The sequence below is a fragment of the Nannospalax galili genome, unplaced genomic scaffold, assembly GCF_000622305.1.
Source record: "Nannospalax galili isolate Female #2095 unplaced genomic scaffold, S.galili_v1.0 scaffold800, whole genome shotgun sequence".
Lineage (NCBI taxonomy): Eukaryota > Metazoa > Chordata > Mammalia > Rodentia > Spalacidae > Nannospalax > Nannospalax galili.
The window spans coordinates 4,000,611-4,024,128 of NW_008347125.1; the positions used below are offsets into that span (position 1 = coordinate 4,000,611).

The following is a 23,518-nucleotide window of genomic DNA, read 5'->3' on the forward strand; positions in this document are numbered from 1 at the left end:
CAGGGATTTTTTTTTTTAAATGTATTTTGGATCTTTTGAGTTTATAAATGTATGCCATTATGTTAAGTAATTTTGAGTAATAATTAGCTACACAAATAAGTGTTTTGTTGTGTTTTCTTTTTTCCTGGCTCACTTCAGTCTGCTAAAGCATATCCCCTTCTCTACAGTCTTCCCTGATTTTCTATGTTCTCATTCTCAGTCAACCTTAGAGTGCACTGGCAGGTAACACTTGAAACTACATGACAGAAACAGGCTGCAGAGGTGGACATGGGGAAGCATTCCCCTCTTGCCTTGACAGATCAGTGCCACACACAGAACCCACATTTTCTGAAGCATTATCTTCATTATAGAGCCGCTTGATTCCATCGTAGAAGTCATCCACTTCCATTTCCTCCACTTTGCGTTTAGCAGAGGTATGCTTGCACCCACTGGCAGCTGGGAAATGATGGTAGAAGGCTGTTGTTCCTCTGACTGGCACTTCTGGCTTGCTGTTGTCCTTGGAGAAATCTGGGTCTGAGACAGAGGAGGGATGTAATTTGAACGCTCCTTTGTCGCAGGTTACCAGGGTGTGCTTGAGGGGACGGTAGACATAAACGGAATTTAGAGGCAGGGAAGACTGCAGAGCAGAGAGGTGGTGTGCCACGAGCTCCCGACAGTGGATCAACTGGGAGCTATCCATCTGGGCCAGGAAAAAAAAAAACACACTGATCATTAATACAGCCCGCTGTTACCTTTACTGGCCCCTGTTCTATCATATGCCCTCTTGTCCCTTCAGTTTTCTTTTCTCCCCCGACATCTTCATAGTCATTGATTCCTCTAGCCTATCTAGCATCTTCTTAAATTGTGCTTACATCCATATTTCTAACACAAATCTCTTTAGAGCTTGAATTCTGCATCTGTACACTGGACACTTAAGATGAAAAGAGAAACTTTTCTACATTCAATGCTATTATATATACCTGCTTAAAAAAATTTTTTTATGTATATATATGTTTGCCTACATAGATGCAAGTGCACCCATGCATGCAATGCCTGTGGAGGTCAGAAGAGGGCACTGCCTGGAACTGGAGTTAAGGATAGTTGTTAACCACCATGTGGGTGCTGGGAACTGAACCCAGGTCCTCTGCAAGAGCAGCCAGTGCTCTTAACCACTGAGCCATCTCTCCAGCCCCACGACTGTTTTCTTCTCACTCTGTCCCTTCTTTCTTAACTCATTTTTAGCCTGGTTTCTTAAATGAAGACCAAAGCAAAGATAAAAACAAAATTCATTAACAATTTAAGGAAGAAGTCAAAAGAAAAGAATATAAAACTTAAACTAGGGATGACAGGGAAGCTTGTTTATTTAAGAATTTAAAATAAGTATTTATTTTAAGACAACTGGAAACGGTAGAGTTGGGGTTTTTTTTGGTAGAAATTTTTTTTTTTTTGTAGAAAGCAGTTAATACAACATTAACACTACAGAAAATGTTTTTAATTTGAGAATTTTACTATTTTGCCCTTACCCTTCAAGATAGTTCAGATATAAATCCTTTCTGGAGTCCCTCCCACTTGACTGGTCATCTGTTTCTGTATCAACCTGTCACCACAGTTAAACACACTCTATCAGAAGCATCTGTTTAACTATCCAGCCTTTCCATTACAGACTGCAAAATGGAAGTTTTAGGTATTGTAGTGTATTTTTTAATACCAAAAATCTTGCGTGACTGCACATGGAAGGCCTTCAAAAATTTTTCCCTCTAAGTGAAGTCTCTCTGCCTTGGTTTACAGCACTGTCAGAACCACCTTCTCTGCCATCACATACTTACCCCCCACTCCTGTTTCTTCAGTAGCACAGCAATACTTTCAAGAAATAAGCTACAACTCTCTAGCCTAGTGTTAAAAAGGCACTCTAAACCCTGATCCTAACCTCCTCCAGCCTTGTTCCTAGTGTAGCCTACATTTATGTTCTGCATTCTCAGCAATCATATCCAGTCTATTCACATACAAACCCACCCTTCCTTACCTCACCCTGGCTTATTCTGGTTCTACACACTGAAACTGCATTACCTGATCCCTCCAGAAAGCTATCCTGGCCACATATCACATATGTACCTGGGATTAGGGATCACTTTTTTCCTGCTTTATACATTTTGTGGGTATTTTGCACCCACCCCGGCCTTTCTGTTTTTGGTTTTCAGCTCAGGCTGGCCTCCAAATTCTTGAGCCTCCTGCCTCAGCCTCGGAGGACCTGGTGGTATTAGGGGAATGCACCACTATGCTGAGCTGATTTTAGACATTTTGTAAACATATTTATTCTTTCCCCACATAACCTGCAACACACAGCTTGACCATTCGAGGAAAATAACACACTCTACAAGAACACATTGTCACAAAATTAGCCGATTTCTAAACAATATTCACCATGTTAACCAGGAATGAGTCAATGGAAGAAGGATGAAAGGCTGGTATTAACCACCATGGAATACAAATTTAAAATTACTTGAAATTGTCAGAATACATGAAAGCTGCAGATTTTAATGTCTACAGTTTTATTCACTGTCAATATCCCTTTGTAATGCACTTCAAAAGACACTATGAATATTAACTAGTATTAGATTTCTTAAAATAAAGGACATTTTAATTATATAACAAGATACTAAATCCCAACTGTCAAGTTTTTTATTTTATTAAATCTATTGTGTATGATGTGTGGGCATGCATGCCATAGAGCACACATGGAAGTCAGAGGACAACTCCATGGAGTCTGTTTGATTCTCTCCTACCTTTACCTGGGTCCTGGGGACTGAACTTGGGTTGCTAAGGCTTGCACCTTTTTAAAATGTGAGCTAGGTCTTATTATTAATCTAGGGATGCAGACCCCTGCTAAAATTAATGAAAGCACAGAGATGGGATGGTACTTCTACCAATATTTCAAGCAACCTACAAATGAAGACTAATAGAAAAAGGGTACTGAAAAGGCAACTATTTTTTTTTTCTTGAAAAAGTTTCTAGTTTAAAATGATTCTTTAGGAACTAAACTGACACCTGGCATCCCAGAAAAGTAAAAAGGCCACAATATGCTAACTCCTGCTCATAGCAGTATCATGGAAGAATTCTGAAAAAAACAGGAGAAGTCTTTATAAAAGGAAGACTACCTCACTAGTATCTTCATGGGTAAAGAACAAATAGAAATTTTATTTTATAGGTGAAGACTAGCAAAAAATGATAAAAAGGACACTGGAAATTATTCACAAACACCATCTATTTGAACTCCACTCCATTCAAGTCCCAAGGCAACTTTTATCCAAAATAACACAACAAAATAAACCATAATCTAACACAATATGAATTTATTCGTAAAAAATTTTTTCAAAAAGAAACAATTTGGGGGCTGGAGAGTTGGCTCAGCGGTTAAGAGCACTGACTGCTCTTGCAGAGGACCCTGGTTCGATTCCCAGCACCCACATGGTGGCTACAAACTGTCCTTAACTCCAGTTCCAGGGAAATCCAAAGCCTTCTTCTGACCTCTGCAGCAATGCACAACACAGGTGCACTCACATACATGCAGGCAATACACTCATACACATGAAAAAATAAAAATGATAAAGCATTAAAAAAAATTTTTTTTGACCTTGTGGCATTTTGTAGTAATGTGTACTCAAGTGCACATACTAGAATTACCTCAACTCTAGATGCCAGACAAAACCTTTAGATCTCCCTTAAAAGCATTTAAAATAAACTGTCTCTAATTATAAGTGCCAAAAGAAACTATATTGTTAATTTTTTAAAGCTAGGGTCTCCAGTAGCCCTAGCTGGCCTGGAACTCACTTTGTAGATCAGGCTGGCCTCTGCCTCCTGAGTGCCAAAATTAAAGATGTGTACCACCATGCCTGATGCCCTACTGGAATATTCTGACCTTAGACATCTTTCAAGAGTATCCAGGAATCTGAGGCTGGAGAGATGGCTCAGTGTTTAAGAACACTGGCTGCTCTAAGAGAGGACCCCAGGTTCAATTCCCAAAATCCATATGGTGGCTAACAGTCCCCAGTTCCAGGGGATTCAATGTTTTTTTCTGACCTCCGCAGGCACTGCATAACACAGGTGCTCCTACCTAGAGACAAGCAATACACTCATACACATAAAATTAAAATTAAAAAAAAAATAATAACCAGGGGGGTGAAGAGATAGCTCAGTGGTTAAGAACACTGACTGTTCTTGCAGAAGACCCAGGTTTGAATCCCAGCACCCACATGGTTGCTAACAACTGTCTGTAACTCCAGTTCCCAGGGGATCCGACAGCCTCTTCTGTCCTCTGTAGGCGCACTTACAAGGAGGCAATACATACACACACATAAAATAAGATTAAAAAACAAACAAATCAACCAGGAATCCATGGTAGAGAGGGTCTGCTTTTTAACCATTTATTTTAGTTTTAAGCAAGAATACTGTCCTAGTTTGTTTCTCCATTGCTGTGACAAAACACTCTGACCACTACCAACTTGGGGAGGAAAGGGTTTATTCAGCTTACATCTCCCAGGTTGTAGTTCATCAGGGAGTCCTACGTAGGAACTCAGGGCAGGAACCTGGAAGCAGGAGCTGGAGTACAGGCCGTGGAGGAACGCTGCTTACTGGCTTTTTTCCCTGGCCCCTGCTTAGCCTGCTTTCTTATGCAACACAGGCCCACCTGCCCAGGGGTGGCACAGCCCACAGTGGGCTGGGCCCTCCCACATCACTCATCAAGAAGATGCCCCTCAGACATGGCCACAGGCCAGTCCAATGAAGGCAATTCCCCAACTGAGGCTTCCTCAACCCAGGTGTGTCAAGATGACACTAAAGCTATCCAGCACAAATACCTACTTTAACTACTGCTTGGCTGGCAACTAGAGAGACTATAACACTAATCTAGGTTAAAATTTACACTCTGAGATAATCAAGGTGAGTCTTTATAGGTCAGAAAGAGGGGGACATGAACATAGCCATATAAAAGTAAACTACAGTAGAAGGGGGAAAAGAGAAAGGCTTAGCTATTCTAGTGCAAAGACCAATAGGTAGCACAGGCACAAACAGTCTGGATGGGGGAAAGGCTTCAAGGGCTAAGAGGAGGCTTGCCTTTCCCAGAGACCACTCACCATACTTTGTCCCAAGTTTAGAAGGGACATAGGCATAGCTAACACAGTACAAAACACATGCAGACAGACCATTAAACCAAATGCTGAATCATGTCAGAAGTAAATATTGGTATCAGGAGGGAGGAATATTGGCATGATCTAATGTAAGAGTTTCTGATACTAGAACCAGAACTGTAGGCCTTGTCACAGATCTACTTAAAAGAAGACTTGGCATTTGACTCTAAATACAGGTGGACTTAGCAAGTGCAGAATGAAGTCCAGAAGAACTAGAAGCCATTGTTTGGGCCCCAAGGGCTGGTTAATGGCTAGCCCAAGTTAGTTTTACAATAAAAATGCCAGACCAAGTCCCAAAGTCAATACCAAGTTTTCTCAGCTTATTATTTTTTTAAAACTGCTTTTCCTAATCCAACTTTAATATTACACAGAACACCAGTATCTCCCACCCCCAAATCACTGTATATGTAGGTAATACTTTTGTCAACAAATATTTGTGAACTATAACTATTAATATATATGTATGAGAAAATAGAACAGTGGTTTTAAAACTATGTCCAAATAGCTTACAGAAGGAAAAAGCCCTTGGTGAACATGAAATCTGCACCTTGACATGTTCCAGCTCTGCACACACACTACAAAGGATAAAGGAGAACTCTGCTTTTCTTTGCTATAGTCTGACCATTATGTATACACAGTATTTTATTGAGGGAAGGAATGCAGGAGGAGTGTCCATTTCTAAAAGAAACTTTGAAAACCATTAGACTAGAATCTACTATGTGTGTGGTATATGCCTGTGTGTGGTGCCCTCACCTTGTGAATATCTGTGTGGAGGCCAGAGGCTGGCATTTGTTGTCTTCCTTTACTACTCTCTGCCTCATTTTTTGAGACATGTTCTCTCACTGAACCTGGTGCTTGCTGTTTTGGACAGACTGGCTAGTCAGCAAGTCATTGGGATCCATGTGTTTCTGATCCCCCATCACTGGGGTTTACAGATGCATGCCACTATCCCTAGCAAAATGACAGTGCTAGGCATCTGAACTCAGGTTCTCCAAGGACTTTACCCACTGAGCCACCTCCCCAGCCCTGGACTAGACTCTTTAAGGTTTGCATATTATCAAAACAAATGAAAAAAAAAAAACACCACTGGTTCCCTTTAGTCTTCCTCACTACTTACTAAGTAATTTTATGTGTCTAATAAAGTATCAAATTCTCTAACCTGAAACTTAATTACTGAGAAAAATGACTTCTGAGATCCTGTCAAACCTCCTTCACACACAGCCCCAGACAATATACAAAGAAAATCAAATTCTCCAGTTTTCATTAGAAAACAAACCCTCAAAGGTACAGAATATACAGGGTTGTTTACATTTTTATCTATGCTTCAAAATTTGTCTTTATCTGTGACACACTTTATAAAGTATTTTTTCTTCCTATACCTTCTAGAGACCACAAGTCGGGACTCATAAGATATAGGCCATTTGTTCCAATAAAAAAACATGTTATGTTTGGTGAGGTTCTATTAATGTCATTTTCTCTTTCTTTGCAGTGTAATGTGAATGATTAATATTCAACTTCACTTTCCAACACTCTCCAATGGCAAAGTAAATTTTCTATGCAGTGCTATTCAATTCTGCGATGGTTTATAAGATACCAAAAATTCTTACCAAGCAATAACCACCTCCTAGGACTTATTTCCATTACAGCATTCAATTTAATGGAAAGTATTTATTTCAATCTAAGATGTTATATAATAAAGTTCTAGCTAACATACTGCTCTGGTCATGCTTTTTACAAAAAGACCACAAAGAGGTGAGAGCCAGTCTCTGCTCATAAGCTGGAGCTAGTAATTCTCAGAAGCCGACAGGTAGCACCAAAAAAACTAAAATGTGTGCTAACTTTCACAGCACACACCTGTCAAGTCAAACTATCCCACCTAACAACAAATTCAAGTATTACTCATCTTTCTTTTATTGTATTCTTTTACTACAGAATAAAACAGTAAGAGCTACCAAGTCTCCGCTACAATTAGTTCTTTTCATATTGGGAGATGTTTGTGCAGAATTTAAGTCTCCTAACTTGAAATACATTAGGCAGAATGAACAGAATGAACAAGGTGTCTCTAAGCACTTGCTAACACACAGCACTATTACTTTATCATCCTTGAATGAGAATTTTCTCCACTAAACTTTCACATTTTATACTGAAGTGGTTAATATTTGAAACCATTTGAACATGTAAGCTACAAACTAATAATGAGTAGTAATAGGCATTATACTATCAAAGCTTCTTTCAGAAAGGTGACTTTCACCTGCCAAAGTACAACTATCTTTACTTTCTAGTCAATATAAATCTGTATAAAAAGCAACTTCTTGTGGTTTGTATTTGTGTTATCTTCAGAAAATTAGCGAAGTAGAGAATACCAAATGAAACCTATAGATATTTCTTAACAAAAAATAAGAATATATTAAGAATTTTCAAAACTCTGTTCAGGAGAAGGGCTCAAAACAATCAAGATATACAAATTTTAGGAGGAAAAAAAACCCATCTAGCCCACAAGTTTAAAGCATGTAACACTTTGTCATGACAAAATTAGAAATGTCTTGTTTTCAAACCTAGCAACTTAACAGCAGGCACCTTACCTGTGCTTTCTGAAGCAGCTCAATTGTAAGAGGAAGCCAATCAGGAAGGAGTTTCTCCATTTCCAGACTAACCATGGCCAGGGCAAGCATGGATCCTTTGAACTGCAGAAGTCGGCTGCAGGCCATGCAGTACAGCAGCTGCTTGGTCAGGACTGCCAGATGCTGGGATGGGCTCAGTTTGGGCAAACTGAAAAGTAACTGAGGCCTAGTTGACACTGCAATGGCATGGAACTGGGGGGAGAAATGTTTTAGTTTTCCTTAAATATCTAAGAAAGCATGCATAGAAATTGCTTCTCAGGTATTATTCTATTTTTAAGTTTTCAATTTTAACTTTGGTGATTTGATACACATTCAACTTCTAATTTTTCCTTTCAGTGGTTTCCCCAAAATACATATAAGGACAATCTTTCTCCAAGTTACTCAAAGAGGACTGTTTTCAAATAAGAACTATTATGGTATACTTACAATGTGAAGAAAATCCAATGGTGTGGCCGTGTGAAGATCCCAATTCAACTTATCCAGAATAATTCTCTCCATTCTCAAAATTTCAGATGAGGAACATCCACAGAAACTGTCTCTTGCCAATACCTTTAGGACTGGAATTTTCTATCCAAGGCAAAGGGGAATAGGAATAAGGATAGAACAGAAGTAAACTCATTTTCAATTTTTGTTCAGGCAAACAAAGGTAAGCTTTTTTTTTTGTCTTTTTCAGACAGGGTCTCCCTGCAACCCCAGCTGTCCTGGAACTCACTATGTAGACCAGGCTGGCCTTGAACTCACAGAGACCTGTCTGCCTCTGCCTCCCAAGTGCTGGGACATTTTGTTTTTCATTTTTAGAGAAAAAAAATTCAAAAAATCAAACAACAGAAAGCCCCAAGTCCACCAGAACATAAAAAAAAAAAAAAAAAAAAACTTAAAAAAAAAAAAATTCATTACCTCATCTTCTTCCACAGTCTTAGCAGCTAAAAAAAAACAGCTGATTGCAATACAGTTCAAATATTTTGGGTGAGCCTAAAATTTTGAAAAGGGAAAAAAGGCAACATCAGTGATTATACTCAAGGTTTAGCTTTCTGTAACTTAACTTTACGGGATCTAATTAATTCCACCCATTCCTTTCTGGGTCAGAGCTAACTTTAACATCACAACTTTAGCTATTTGATATTCTGGAAATATGTATTCTATCACTGGCAGTTTAACCAAAGCGAATCAGCAGAGGAGCTCAACTTTAGAAGTCTTGTGTTTCCTGAAATCCCAAATTTACATGTATGTATACATATTTTTAAAGCTAGTTTTATTTTACATATCTAAGACTACAAAACTAGGTGATAGGAAAATTAAAGTTCGGGAAGAAAATGTATTTATTTTTATTTCATTTATTTAGAGATAGAATTTTATGTAGCTTAGGCTAGTCTTGAACTAGCTGAGGATGATCTTGAATTCCTGCCCCTGGCTCCCTAGTTACTGGGATTACAGGTAATTACCACCATGCCTAGCTTATGCTGTCCAGCATATCAAATCCCAGAAGTTGTGCATGCTAGGCAAGCATTCTACCAACTGTACTTTATCCCTATCCCCATGTATTTTAAAAGCTTTAAAATGCCAGATGAGCAGAAACTTTATAATTAAGAGTCCACATCAATTCACAAACCTTCAAGAAAAAAAGATCCAAAATTCATAGAAGATGAATATTGAAAATATTTCTCTAGGGTATAATACAACTACAACAATAAGGTAGGCCCCACTTGTAATGTATCTATTAATATAGCACCCAAGAATGTCGTTTTCAATTAGAACTGGCCTGGAGAGATGGCTCAGCAGTTAAGAGCACTGACTGCTCTTGCAGAGGACCCAGGTTCAATTCCCAGCACCCACATGGCGGCTACGAACTGTCATTAACTCCAGTTCCAGGGGAATCCAAAGTTGTCTTCTGACCTCCACGTCATTACACAACACAGGTGCACTCACATACATGCAGCCAATACACTCATACACAAGATGAAAATAATAAAACATTAAAAGTTAGTTGTCTGTATAAAATGACTCATTAAGCATTAAAGCTAAAACAGCACTTTCAAGTCCCGCATGGCAATGCATATCCACAATTCCAGACCTTGAGAAGTCAGGAGGATGGCTACATTTAAAGCCATCCTGGGCTACACAGTTATGATTCAGGTCAACTTGGGCTTGAGTATGAGACCTTGCCTCAATAGAGGCTAAAGGACAAGCAAAACACAGATGTTCTATAAAGTAAAGTTTTATTTTTGCTACCAGGACAGTTTTATCCTCCCTCATTTTTCTAGGTATATATGTCATAAAACTTCTCTAAAGTAATTGGAGTTCATTGTGAAGAAAGAACCTAGTGGCCAGTGAGATGGCTCATTAGGTAAAGGCCTGATAATATAAGTCCAACAGCCTGAGTTCAATTCCCAGAACCCACATAAAGGTAGAAGGAAAGAACTGACTCCACAAATGACCTTGTCCTCTGACCTCCACGAGCGCTATGATACTCTAGCTCACACACATTATACACAACAACAAAAAATACAATTTTCTTCAAAAGGGAAAGAACAGTTAATGACTTTGGGTAGGCAATACAATACCTACTATCAAAGGCACTAATAAATTTTATTAATGAAACGCATTTCCAATAGCAAATGTGTTTTTATCCGAACAGTGGTTTTCATCTGTTTAGCTGTTTTTTTTTAAAAAAAATACAATCAGACATCATTGTCTAGATGTGAACTGAGGAGGTATGTGATAGGATCAAGACTTCTACTTATTTGTTTGCTTTACAGTACTTGATATTGAATCCAAAGCCTACACACATGCTAGTCAAAGATATTGCCACTGTTGCTGAGCTCTATCTCTATTTTTTTTTTTAAAGACAGTCTTAAACAGCCTAAGCTGGTTTCAAACTTGTGGTATAGCCTGGGCAGGCCTTCAACTCCTGATCCTTCTACCTCCACCTGCCCAAGTGCTAGGATGACAGGCAACAATCACAGCTAGCTTATTTATTTCTGCACAATCCTAGAGATTTAACCCATGGCCTTGTGAACATATACACGTGAAACCTACATTCCTTATTTTTATTTTTCATGGGTTGAGGGCCAGGGTTATGTGCTTCATAATGATAACTTCTGCTAGTATACGTGGCTCTTTTCACCACGGTGGACTCACAGCTTGCTTTAATTGTTTCTATTTAAGGTTCACTTTACATTAACTTAAATAAATTTGAGGCCACGCATGGTGGCGCATGCCTTTGAGAGGCAGAGGCAGGTGGATCTCTGTGAGTTCAAGGCCAGCCAGGTCTACAGAGTGAGTTCCAGGCCAGCTGGGGCTACAGGGAGACCCTGTCTCAAGAAGACCAAAAATAAACAAATTTGTGTTTGTATGGTACACGTACACGTGTGAGTGGGTGCCCACATGTGTACAGAGACCAGAGGAGGATATGAGGTATTCTGCTCTGTAACTTTCTGCTTCACTCCCTTGAGACAAGGTCTCTCATGGACCTCTGGCTAGGCTGGCAGCCAGCCAACCCCAACAATATTACTGTCTCCTACAGAACTGGGGCTATAGGCACTCACAGCTACCCATGGCTTTTTATGTGGGTTCTGTGGATTTGAACTTAGGGCCTCATACTTGCACAGTAAGCATTTTTATCTGAGCCATCTCCCCAGCTCAAATTAACTATAGGTAAAGCTACTGGATGTTAATAAACCTAACAGGACCCAGTTAATAAAATGAAAAATGAGAAAATAGGTCTCTAGTTCCTAAATCTCCTTAGAAGTGTTTTAAATGTTTAAAATTCACAAGAATAATATTTTATAATAGAAGTCATAGAAAGCTAGTAGTTTGAGAGATATACAACCAAAGAAAGAATGCCATCCTTGAGCTCACCTTTCTGTGGAATTATCTGTGAAAGGAAGTGAGCTATGGGAGGAGAGGGAGAAGGGAGGACGGCTTATTAGTAGGATAAGTAGACATTAGAGATTTGAGAGTACCTAAATTTCAGGAAATTAAGATTTTTAAGTCCCTTAAGAGAAAAAGTTTGAAACACTGAATGGTTATCCAAATTCTTACATTCCACATTTTATGACTTTCAATTTTTTTTTTTTTTTAAAGAAAGGGACTCACTCTGCAGTCCAGAACTTAGTACTGTAGACCAAACCAGCCTCAAATTTGTGGTTGATCTTTATGGCTGCCTCTTAAGTGCTGGGATCACAGGTGTGCATGTGGTTTTCATTTTGTGTGCACGTGGAGACCAGAGAGGTAGAGGTTGGGTAGCCTCCACAATCACTTCTCCACCTGATTTTCTGAGGTAGTCTCTCACTGAACCTCCATCTCACTGTTGGGACTATGTTGGCCAGCAGTGGCTTTCGTTTTTATAGTAATAGCAAAGCATTTAATTCACAGTTCCTCCAGCTTACATATCCCTAGGCACATAAATAAATTTCTTTTCTAATCTTTCATGCCTGTTACTAAATAAACTCTATGGAAAGCTTTAACCCTACCGAGGTCTTTCTGTAATAGAGCATAGTGAATGACGTATCAGACAATGTCAATAAGGATAATGTAAGACCTATTAATATACTTATATGCTGCCATTCAACAAAAATACAGTAACAGTTTTTACTGTATCTTTATGTCACAAAGTATGTTCTGGGAAGTAGTAACTTTTCCAGAAAACTATATAATATGAATATTAAAAAAATAAACGATGAAAACTGCAAAAAGCTTATACTTTTGCAGTTTGACTCAATGCTTGCCTCTAGTAGACCAAAAGTTTCACAGGCTAAGTATAAGAACTTGTAACAAAAGAAAACCACAGAATACAATGTATCATTTCCAAAATTTCAAAATAAACATCCTCATGAATTGGAACTTCTGCCATTTTAGCATGTTTTACCAAGAACCCATGGTTTAACACAGAAATTATCAAACAAAAGGCTATGCTTAAATATATCTTATAATACATACCTTTACAGTAGCTAAAAACCTGTCCAAAAGACTGCTAGCCAGAGCAAATGTTTCTGGGTAAAGGTTGAACTGGTACTTGAGTTTGGCCAACCACTGAATTACTTCATCTCTCTGGGATGGAGAAACATTCTATGAGGGAACAATAAAAAAACAAAAGCAAAAAATTTTAAAGTTTCAATGTAAAGTATATATTTAAAATTCTCCTAAAAAGTTAGCAAATACAGGGCTGGCAACATGGCTCAGTGGGTAAGGGTGCTTGCTGCCCCATCTGACAACTGAAGTTTAATACCCCAGGACTCACACAGTGAAAAGGAGAGAACCAACACCCCCAAGTTGTCCTCTGACCTCTACACAGGCATGGTACATGCATACCCACACATACATACAGAAAATAAATTAATTTAGGGACCGGTGAGAAGGCTCAGCAGAGAGAGAACTGGCTGCTCTTCCAGAGGACCTGGGTTCAGTTTTCACATGGTGGCTAACAACCATCCATAACTCCAGCTCCAGGGGATCCAACTTTCTCTTCTGACCTCGACAGGTGTTGCACACATGGGTGGGTATACTTATACACACAGGCAAAACACTCATACACATAAACTATAAATAAAACTTTATTTTTTAAATATCAGCAAATATAACAGAAAATAACTAAGATCATTTAAAATCAAACTTGAAGCAGGGAATTATGGTGCACACCTTTAGCCCCAGGTCTCTGGAGACAGAGGGAGGCAGATCTCTATGAGATCAAGGCCAGCCTGGTCTACATAGTGAGTTCAGGCAAGCTGGAGCTACAGGGAGACCCTGTCTCTAAAAGACAAAGGAAAAACAAACAAAAAAACACAAATATCAAAATTGAGATAGATGAAAAGTTTACATGCTATATCACATTTAATATTCGATATTTTACTCCTTATTAAAATCTTCGCCATGCCATCTCACCAAATAGCTAGTTTGAATTAAATTGGGATGTTGAGGGAACATACCATTTTCAAGATTATATAAATTATTATCATCTAATAATGTTTTCCCAAATCTTGAAAATAATAGAAGGCATTTCTTTCTAAGGTAGGAAATAGCCTTTATTTTAGGAAATATAAGTGGACTATAGTAGGAGATTTATTAGCACACTAAAACCAAAATAATAGTAATTAATGAAAACATCAGGGACAGCAAATGAATTATACAGTTGAAGATGATAAAAAAATTATTGAAGGCTGGGCTTGGTGGTGCACACATTTAATTCCAGCACTTGGGAGGCAGAGGCAGGAGGATCTTTGTGAGTTCAAGGCCAGCCTGATCTACATAGTGAGTTCCAGGACAGGTGGGGCTACAGGGAAACCCTGTCTCAAAAAAAACAAAAAACAAAAATTATTGAAGAAGAAATTAACCTAAATTACTTAGATGATCATAAACACAAAACCAACTTTTAATTAAAAGCTTGATTTTTCAAAAGATATACAATTAAGATAGAATGACAAGATTTCTTTACTTGAGTTTCACTTACTACTGAACAACAGATATACTACTAATCCTAAAGAAACAGATTCTTTTGAGTACTATTGTTTTTTTCCATGCAACAGGTCTTATGTAGCCCACACTTGCCTCAAATTCACAATGTAGCCAAGGATGATCTTAATGTTCTGATCCTCCTGCCTCTGCCTCCTAAATTTAATCTCAAGGGATTAGAGAGGGGTACTATGACACCCGGCTTATGCAGGGCTAGGGATACCAGGGCTTTATGCCTGCTAGGCAATCTACCAACTGAGATATACCCCTAGCCCCTGTATACTACACTTTTCTGTGTAAACACAACAAAACACAGAAATGACTTTACTTCTGTCATTATTGGAAGAGTATTTTCAATAAGGAAGGATTATAGACAAAATATCCAAGAACTGCAGTCTACCACTGTAACCATTTTGATAGAAACCTTCATCTTTTTCTTCAAAGTATAGTACAGTGACTAGAGCTCAAAACCTTCCCCTAACTGTTGGCAACTTATATTTCTTTATCCTACAAAAATACATTAACAATTATTAAAACAGTAAGACTTGTGTACCTACCTTGACAACGTATCTCTTCAAATAGAAATTTTAGTTAGAATTGCTTTGTTTTTTGGCTTCCTCTAGTGTTATGGGGAATATATGATGTCTGCTTATTATAATCTCTACCACTGTATGTGCTCAGGTCTTTTCTCATCCCCCTTCTTCCACCCTGCCCTTGCTGCCACTATGTCAACTTTGGCATGACAAAGTGTTTGTCTGCATTAGGCAAATCAACTAATAAACTCAGTTATAACTGATGTTTTTAGTGGGAAATGACCATAAATCTACCATCTAGTCAATCCCCTTTGGAATGATTCTATAATGATGGATAAGAAATATGATAAAGATGACTTATAATCTCTTTTTGTAACATACAAAGTTGGTGAATCAAGAAAGTCCTTGTTTACATGTTTACATTTCAAAACATAAGTACTTAAGTCTTATGGTAAAGTAGAATATCAAAAAATGTTACTTGCTGGGCGTGGTGGCGCACGCCTTTAATCCCAGCACTCAGGAGGCAGAGGCAGGTGGATCTCTGTGAGTTCAAGGCCAGCCTGGTCTACATAGTGAGTTCCATATAGCTGGGGCTACAGGGAGATCCTGTCTCAAAAAGACCAAAAAAAAAAAAAAAAAAAAAAATTCACATATAACAAGCATTAAAATAGTTATGCGTGGGCTCTAGATAGCACCTAGCCTAGTGTGGGAATGTAATAAAAACTTCTTAGAATCAATCATATAATTCTACAATCAAAAATTGGGAAGAAGGCAGTTTGGGGACTATAGCTGTCTGCCTGATAGTCTTACTGTACAGAATAGCAGGGGAACTGATGTTCTAAAGTATTATCCAGTATTTTGACAGAAAAAAATGGGAGTTAGGCTTTTACTTTTTTCTTCTTTTTGTCTTTTTGAGACAGGGTCTCCCTGTAGCCCCAGCTGTCCTGGAACTCACTATGTAGACCAGGCTGGCCTCAAACTCACAGAGATCGGCCTGCCTCTGCCTCCAAGTGCTGGGATTAAAGGCGTGCACCACCACACCTGGCTGGCTTTTACTTTTTTAAAGACAGGTAGCCCAAGCGCTCCTCAAATTCACTAAGTAGTCGATGATGACTTTAAACTTCTGATACTCGTCTCCACCCTGGGATTACAGACATAAGCCACCATACCTGGTTTGTGTGGTACTAAGGATTGAACACAGGGCTTTATGAATGCTAGACAGGCATTTTACCAACTGAGAGCTACACCTCCAGCCTGGAGTCAAGCAATCAATAACATAAATTGGATTAACGCTTTGACAAAACTCTGAAAAAGGAGATACAACTATTTGGAGCTATAGCTTCTTTAGGTGAAAGGAAGTTGATATAACCTTGAAGCTTGGAACTGGATCAATTATCAGTTAGCATGGTACTTAATCCCACAATTTCCCATATTTTCAGGGCTGTAGGTGCTACCCACTAATCTAGTTCTGCCCTTGTCCTAGTTTGCTTTCTGTTGCTGTGATAAAACACCATGACCTGGGGCTAGAGAGATAGATGACTCAGTGGATAAGAGCACACTGACCACTCTTGCAGAAAACTCAGGTTCAAGTCCCAGCGCCCACATGGCAGCTAAAGGTCTGTAAATCCAGTCCCAGGAGATCTGACACCTTCTGACCTCCTCAGGCACTGCACAACACAGGTGCACCTACCCACATGTAGGCAATATACTCATACACATAAGATAAAAAAATAAAAATATTTTTAAAAACAACCATGACCAAAAAGTAATGTGGGGGTGGGGGCTGAAGAGATGGCTCCGAGGTTAAGAGCATTGACTACTATTCCAGAAGACCCAGGTTCAGTTCCCAGTACCCACAAGGTGGCTAACAACCATCTGTAACTCCAGTTCTAGGGGATATGATGCCTTCTTCTGGCCTCTGCAGGTACTGCATGACATGGATGCACTTACATACATGGAGGCAAAACACTCATACACATAAAATTTTAAAATAATAATGAAATATCAAAAAACAATAACGTTGGGGGTAAGGGCTTTATTTCACCTTACAGGCCATTATCAAGAGAAGCTAAAGCAAGAAATCAAGGCAGGAACCTGGAGCAGAAACTAAAGCAAAGACCATGGAGAAATGCTGCCTACTAGCTTGCAGAAATTGGTACCAAAGGTGAGGTATTCCTGTGAAGAACCTAATCGTGTTGTTTTTGGAAGAAAGTGGAAGACTTTCTAACTTTGGACTAGAAAAGAAGTTGAATGCTACTGGCAGAGTTTAAGTTTAACAGGCTGTTCTAGTAGGAGCCTGGAAGACAGTAGTACTAATAATATGGATCATGCAGGCCCAGCTCAAGAGATTTCAGAAGGGAGTAAGGTCTCCATTAAACCACTAGGCTAGTGGCCATTCCTGTGATATTCTGGCAAAAAATCTGGATGCCTTCTGCCAGTGTCCTAAGAACTAGCCTAAGGCTAAATTAAAAAGTAAAGAACTAACTACTTTGGCACAGGAATTTCAAGACAGCAATGTTGAGCCTGTAGCTTGGTTGGTTATTACTTATATCACTTATGCAGGTCTACATTGAAAAAAAGGAGGACAGAAAAGACATATATACAGTTTGGAGAGAAAAAGAACACTGGGAAGCTTAATGTTCCAGCCAAGGCATGTGTTGGAAGAGTAGCTATAATTGTTAAAGAGATTAGTACCATTAAGGGGAGGCCTTCTGCTCTGCACTGGAACAAAGGAAGGGTGCACTAAGCTTCCAACTTGTGAAAGGAAAGGGGCTTAAGGAGTTTTCTGCTCCTAGAAAACAGTAGCACACAAAAACCACTGCCAATGTGATTCAAGGTGATGAGGGTCCATTCCAAGCTGACAGTGTTGTCTACATGGTTCTGGGTTTGGAGGCAAGAAAGATGTTAAGTGAGGGAATTGTAGTTTTAGAGAGCCCTACAGGTCAGGCAATGTGTGCCAGGGCTTGGTTTCCTATGAGAAGACCCTGAGAAGCCAGTGCATGACGCTGTCAAGTGAAAGGTAGCAGTGGAGACCCCAAGATGTTGGAGATGCCAGAGCCATAAGACACCTCCCAAGCAGAGTTTCATACAAGGAGTGGAACCACCTGAGATGAATGTTGCAGGCACCAAAAGGGGGTGGGGTGGTGTCAGGCTGTCATCTGAGCCTTTTGGAATGGAAGTCCCAGACACTAGGCATGAAGGTACAGAATTTGGTGTTTCCCCTGGTGAGTTTCCATCTTACTTTGCCTCACTAGGCCTCATTCCTCCTTTTTCAAATGGGAATATACATTTACTCTGTGCTATTTTATGTTGGAAGTACATAATTTGGCTTTTCATTTTACAGTGGGGTCACAGTTTAAAAAATGCCCAAGTCTCAAAAAAAAAAAAAAAAAAATCTCTGGACTCTTAAACAATATTGAGACTGTGAAAGACTAGAGTTAGACTAAATGCATTTTCATCATGATATGGCCATGAGCCTAGGGAATGGAATGTGGTAGAAGTCATGAATTCTTTAGTAGGTGTAGCCTTGCTGGAGGAAGTATGTCACTGGGGGTGGGCTTTGAGAGCTCATAGCCTGACTCCACTTCTAGTTAGTGCTCTCTGCTTCCTGTTTATGACTAAAGATGTGATCTCTCAATTTCTGGCTCCTGCTGCTTACTGCTATGCACCCCCTGCCATTACAGACTTCCCCTCTGAAACCACAAGTCAAAATAAATTCTTTCTACCCCAAGTTGCTTTTGGTCATGTTGTTTTACCACAGCAACAAAAAAGTAAGTAATACATGCCCCTAATGGTAGTCTCTTCTAAATAAATAGTTTAAGCACTGAAGAGAAGGAAGACTCAAAACAAATCATCAATGAATAAATAAATACACAGGAGAGGTAGGTAGTGGTATTATCTGATGAAACTGGGGGCTCATGGGGAGATAAAAGGGAACAATGTTCAGAAGTGATGAGGACTAGGTGTACCACTAACTCCACTGTCAGGTCAGACATACAATGGGGCAAAGGAGGGGGAAACCCCTGAAGAGCAGAACAAATCATTTTAGTTTGTATGACATCAAACAAATAACACAAAAATTTAAGAAGTACTATAAAAGATGAATAGAAGGAACACAATTCTCCATACACGTATTATGATAAATTATATAACCTCTGTACAGCATAGCATCTATGAAGTGAAAAAACTCAAGTACTAGTTTTCTTCTTTTCCATCCAAAACTAAAGAGAGAAAATTTATAAAATGCTATATATTTTATAACATTTATAGACTAATTTTTCTTTTTTTTGGTCTTTTTGAGACAGGGTCTCCCTGTAGCCCTAGCTGGCCTGGAACTTGCTATGTAGACCAGGCTGGCCTTGAACTCACAGAGATCCACCTGCCACTGCCTCCCAAGTGCTGGGATTAAAGATGTGAGCTACCACACCCAGCCCAAATGACTAATTTTTAAAAACGTGATAATTAGTCATGAAAGAGACCATCCTAGAACCAAGAAAGCCCATCGTCACTAGCCAAAACTAACAGCTACAACAACACCTTCAGTATATAGTAGTTTGAGAAGATCCACTGTCACTGAAGTAACGCCGAGTCTAAAATCACTTTCTCAAATCAATCCAAATGTACTATAGTATCGGGACAGTTTCACAAAAGTACCAAACCTAAGATATTCTCTTCCCATTCATCTAAAAGAAAGGATGAATGAATGAAAGAGGGAAAGAATATAATCCCAGACAGTAGTTCCTAAAACCTTTTTTTTCCTCATATGGATTGCTGAAACAGGGTTAAGAGGCCTAAGAGAATTTATAGTTGATTCAACACCACCACATACTGCTAGTGTACTTTACTGAAACATCATTAATCCTACTCAACTTTAATCTCTAATGGTTCACCATTACCTACAAGATTAAGTATAGTCCCAGTACAGTCCCCAGGTTTGGCATACAAATCCCCTTTTGACCTACCTTTCCAGTCTTAAATACCTTTCATCACTTGCTGCCTTAACCTCCATACTGTAAAAGTAGAATTTACATTTATAATTCTTCCTCGTCCCTGCCACGCTATTTCATAGTACAACTCCTTTCCTCATATTGTTCCCTCTAGTTGAAACACTCCTTTGTCTATTTTGACTTGATATGTATATATATCAAAACACTAGATGTGATCCCACACAGGCCTGTAACTCCAGCACATGGCTAACCTGGCTTATACAGCGAGTTCCAATTCAAAGGAATTCAATGCCATCTTCTGACTTCAGCGGGCACTGCACATGTATAGTACACTTACATACACATGGGCAAAACACATATAAAAATAAATAAAAAATTCTTGGACCAGTCAGATAGCTCAGCAGTAAGGGCACTGTGCTAGATAGCTTTAGTGTCAACTTGACACACCTGGATTGAGGGAGCCTCAACTGGGGAATTGCCTCCATTGGACTGGCCTGTGGCCATGTCTATGGGACATCTTCTTGATTGTTGAGTGATGCTGGAGGGCCCAGCCCACTGTGGTTGATGCCACCCCTGGGCAGGTGGGCCTGTGTTCCATAAGAAAGCAGGCTATACAGGGGCCAGAAGAGCAAGCCAGGAAGCAGTGATCCTCCCTGGACTGTGCTCCAGCTTCTGCCTCCAGGTTCTTGTCCTGAGTTCCTTCCTTGGGCTCCCTGATGAACTGTGGCCTGGGAGATGTAAGCTGAATAAACCCTTTCCTCCCCAAGTTGGTATTGGTCAGAGTATCTTGTCACAGCAATGGAGAAACAAACTAGGACAGGCACTTACTGTGCAAGCCTAATGACTTGAGTTTGATTCCCAGAACCCTCATGAAGGTGAAAGGGGAGAACTGACCTCCAAATGCACCATGGCATGCACACACCCACACCCAGGATAATAAAGTTTAAAAAAATTCCATTAGCTACCACCATAGTTCAACAAGTCTGGATATAAGGCCTGAAATCACCCCCTGCCCCTTTTGAGATAGGTGTTACTCTTAGTTCAGGCTGTTCTAGACTAGAACTCACTATGTAGCTCAAGCTGGCCTGGAACTCTGGGCAATCCTACTGCCTTAGTCTCCTAAGTGCTAAGACTGACTACAGGCACGCTCCATTAAATCTAGCTGGGATCTGCAATTCTCCAGAAGCCTCAGATAATTCTGATATAGCTAGTAGCCCAGTGACTGAAGAACCTGTGTTTCAAGTGTGCTCAGTACACACAATAATCCTGTGTCTGGAAACCATATAATCAGATGGCTTTTGATTTCTTAGTGTTCAAAAATTCTAACAAAAATTACTTTTATATAAATGGTTTCTGGCAGGACTTTCTTTGCAAATCAAAAGCGAAATAAATTTAGAATATCTGAAAGTGCCACTAATTTTCCATTTTTCCCCATTTAACACAACTATTACAAACTTGAAAGTATAAAAGAACTTTCTTGCAAGCACTAAGAACACAAAATAGGCCACTTTGATAAATTATAAGAAACCATAATCATTCATGTAACAAAAGTTTAGCCAGATGTGGTGGCACATACCTGTAATGGTAGCATTCAGTAGGCAAAAAAGGGCAGCATTTTTCTACATAGTGAGTTTGGGGTCAGTATGCACTACATGAGACCTTGATTCAAAATATCATCATCAAAAAGCAACAAATTTTAAACTGTGAGGCTATAAGATATCAGAAAATAACTACACAACATTACTCTCCAGGAAACTCATAGTCAAATCACTTTGTGTCATCTATCACCAAGAAAAGTATAGAGTTCTGTGGGAGTAGAGGGGAGTGATAGGTAATCAAGAATATTTTCTTGCCTGGCCACATTGTACCCAACTGTAGGCTATGGGTTTTAAGATTAAAAAAAATAGCTGTCAGAGAATGACCAAGTAGAATTTAGGTAGGGAAAGGGAAGACAAAGAAAAGTAGAGGAAAGAAGCATAAAATATAAATTTCTAAAATAGAGTGCTTTTCTATTTTTACTGCATCATGGTAAAACATCACCTTAAATAGATATGTTGTCAGTGTTTATTACTCAAGGAGATGAGAGGGGAGAAAGAAAGATAAAGTTCTTTTTAGAACTGCTGTTGGAAGCCTTTGAATCCTACCAGACAATATAAAATGAAATTTAGTGGGTTTTCTCCACACATACCTTTGATGTGTTTGTGCCTGAAGTATATATTCAACAAACATTAAAGAAATCTAAAAATCACAAATGCACACAAAAATCAAAGAAAATGAAAAAGTATAATGAGAAGAGATTGCTTCCAGTAAAACTACTAATCGGTAGCTAAAGTCCTGTGCAGAATGAGACTGCTGCCGATCTAACGGATCCAAATGATGTGGTGATGCATGTAATGTTCCCACTATGGAAGATGCTTATTCAACATCAGCTAACTTCAGTATGCAAAACGACATATAGTAAACTTAGAAACTACTACAAGTTTGTAGAAAAGCAGATCTGAAAAAAAAACCCCAAAGATTTCAAAAACATATAAGCAAAAGTAACCTAAATTTGTTCACTCAGGCATATTAGTTTCTTGGCTACTCTGCTGTATCCCAAAAACCTTGTATTAAAGATAAAGCAAGCATAACACGTCTTACATAGTAAACTTCTGGAGTGGATAAACTGTAATTACTTATGAAAATGTAACTGTGATATAACTCTATGACAGAAGTATAAAAATGTTTAAAAGGCATATAATATAGCTAACAGCAAAGGGTTCAGCTATCTCCCAAGAGACTTGCCACATCGCATTACCTTAGTAGTTCATTTAACTTATATGCAATGGCATGAAGATGTTCCATCTTCTTGGCTAATTATACATCTAGAAATAAAGAAGGCTGACTACTACATTAGTCTATAGAGAAAAATGAATGGTCACAATTACCTTCCTAAAGTTGTAACTTAGATAAAACAAGGAAACAAAAACAGTTAACTCCTGTTTCAGAAAGAATCAAAATGTTTCTTAAAGAATAGAGTATTTTTTGTTTGTTGTGACAGGGTCAGAGCTCAGGCTAGCCCTTAACTTGCTATGCAGACAATATTAGCTGTGAACTCTTGATCCTGTCTTTTCCTCCTTGGAAGTGGTAGGATTACAGGCATTTATCACCACACCCAGCTGAGAGCATGTTTTTAACGGTACACAGATCCCCAATGTAGTATCATGGAACTATTATATATGCAGCAATGCACTTCTAACAAAACTCATCTGTCTTAAGAGCAATCATTACCTGATTTGTATGTATTTTCGGCACATTGACCTTCCACATCTGGGCTTCCCTAGAGATTGCCCTTTCCAATAGGAAAGACCATCTCTGGTTTTCCAAAGGTCCTAGAAACTTCATGATATCCTTTGGATTTGCTTGACACCCAGCTTGATGTAGCTACCTATAAAAATCAAATATAAAGAATAATGCTCATTACTTAATTATAGAATAAGTATAGTATAACATATATATTTATAAGTTAGTGCTTATTAAGCAATTTATAAAACAAAAGAATGTTACGAGGCAGTATAGGATTTTATAGTTCCTTAAAATACCATCAAGTTACAAAAATAGTTATCTAAAACATTCTCATTTTAAATCTTAAAATTCACTTATAAAAAGAAAAAAAAAGGTCACATACTAGAAATTTGTGCTCTCATCAAAATGTCAGTACTACGTAAAACTAACAACAACAAAAAAATCAGGTCACTGGCTTTTTTTATACTAGTAATTCTTAAAAATAGTTGTTCCAAACATTCTCAAAAAAAAAAAAAAAAAAAAAA

At 38.8% G+C, this 23,518-nt stretch overlaps 1 protein-coding gene across 2 annotated transcripts in view; it reads right to left on the bottom strand.

Moving 5' to 3' along the window:
• Nucleotides 1–131: 131 nt before the first annotated feature.
• Nucleotides 132–23,518, bottom strand: part of Ccni (cyclin I) — a 26,605-nt gene continuing 3,218 nt past the window's right edge. Inside the window, exons 2-7 of one of the 2 annotated variants that reach the window (XM_008843507.2) lie at nucleotides 22,980–23,136; nucleotides 12,722–12,850; nucleotides 8,681–8,755; nucleotides 8,210–8,350; nucleotides 7,745–7,975; nucleotides 132–679 (exon numbers count right to left, since the gene is read on the bottom strand). In XM_008843507.2, the coding sequence (XP_008841729.1) occupies nucleotides 236–679; nucleotides 7,745–7,975; nucleotides 8,210–8,350; nucleotides 8,681–8,755; nucleotides 12,722–12,850; nucleotides 22,980–23,093 (1,134 nt within the window). In that variant the 5' untranslated portion in view covers nucleotides 23,094–23,136 and the 3' untranslated portion in view covers nucleotides 132–235. The remainder of the gene's footprint in view (nucleotides 680–7,744; nucleotides 7,976–8,209; nucleotides 8,351–8,680; nucleotides 8,756–12,721; nucleotides 12,851–22,979; nucleotides 23,137–23,518) is intronic. The other variant, XM_029568544.1, reaches the window with a different exon arrangement.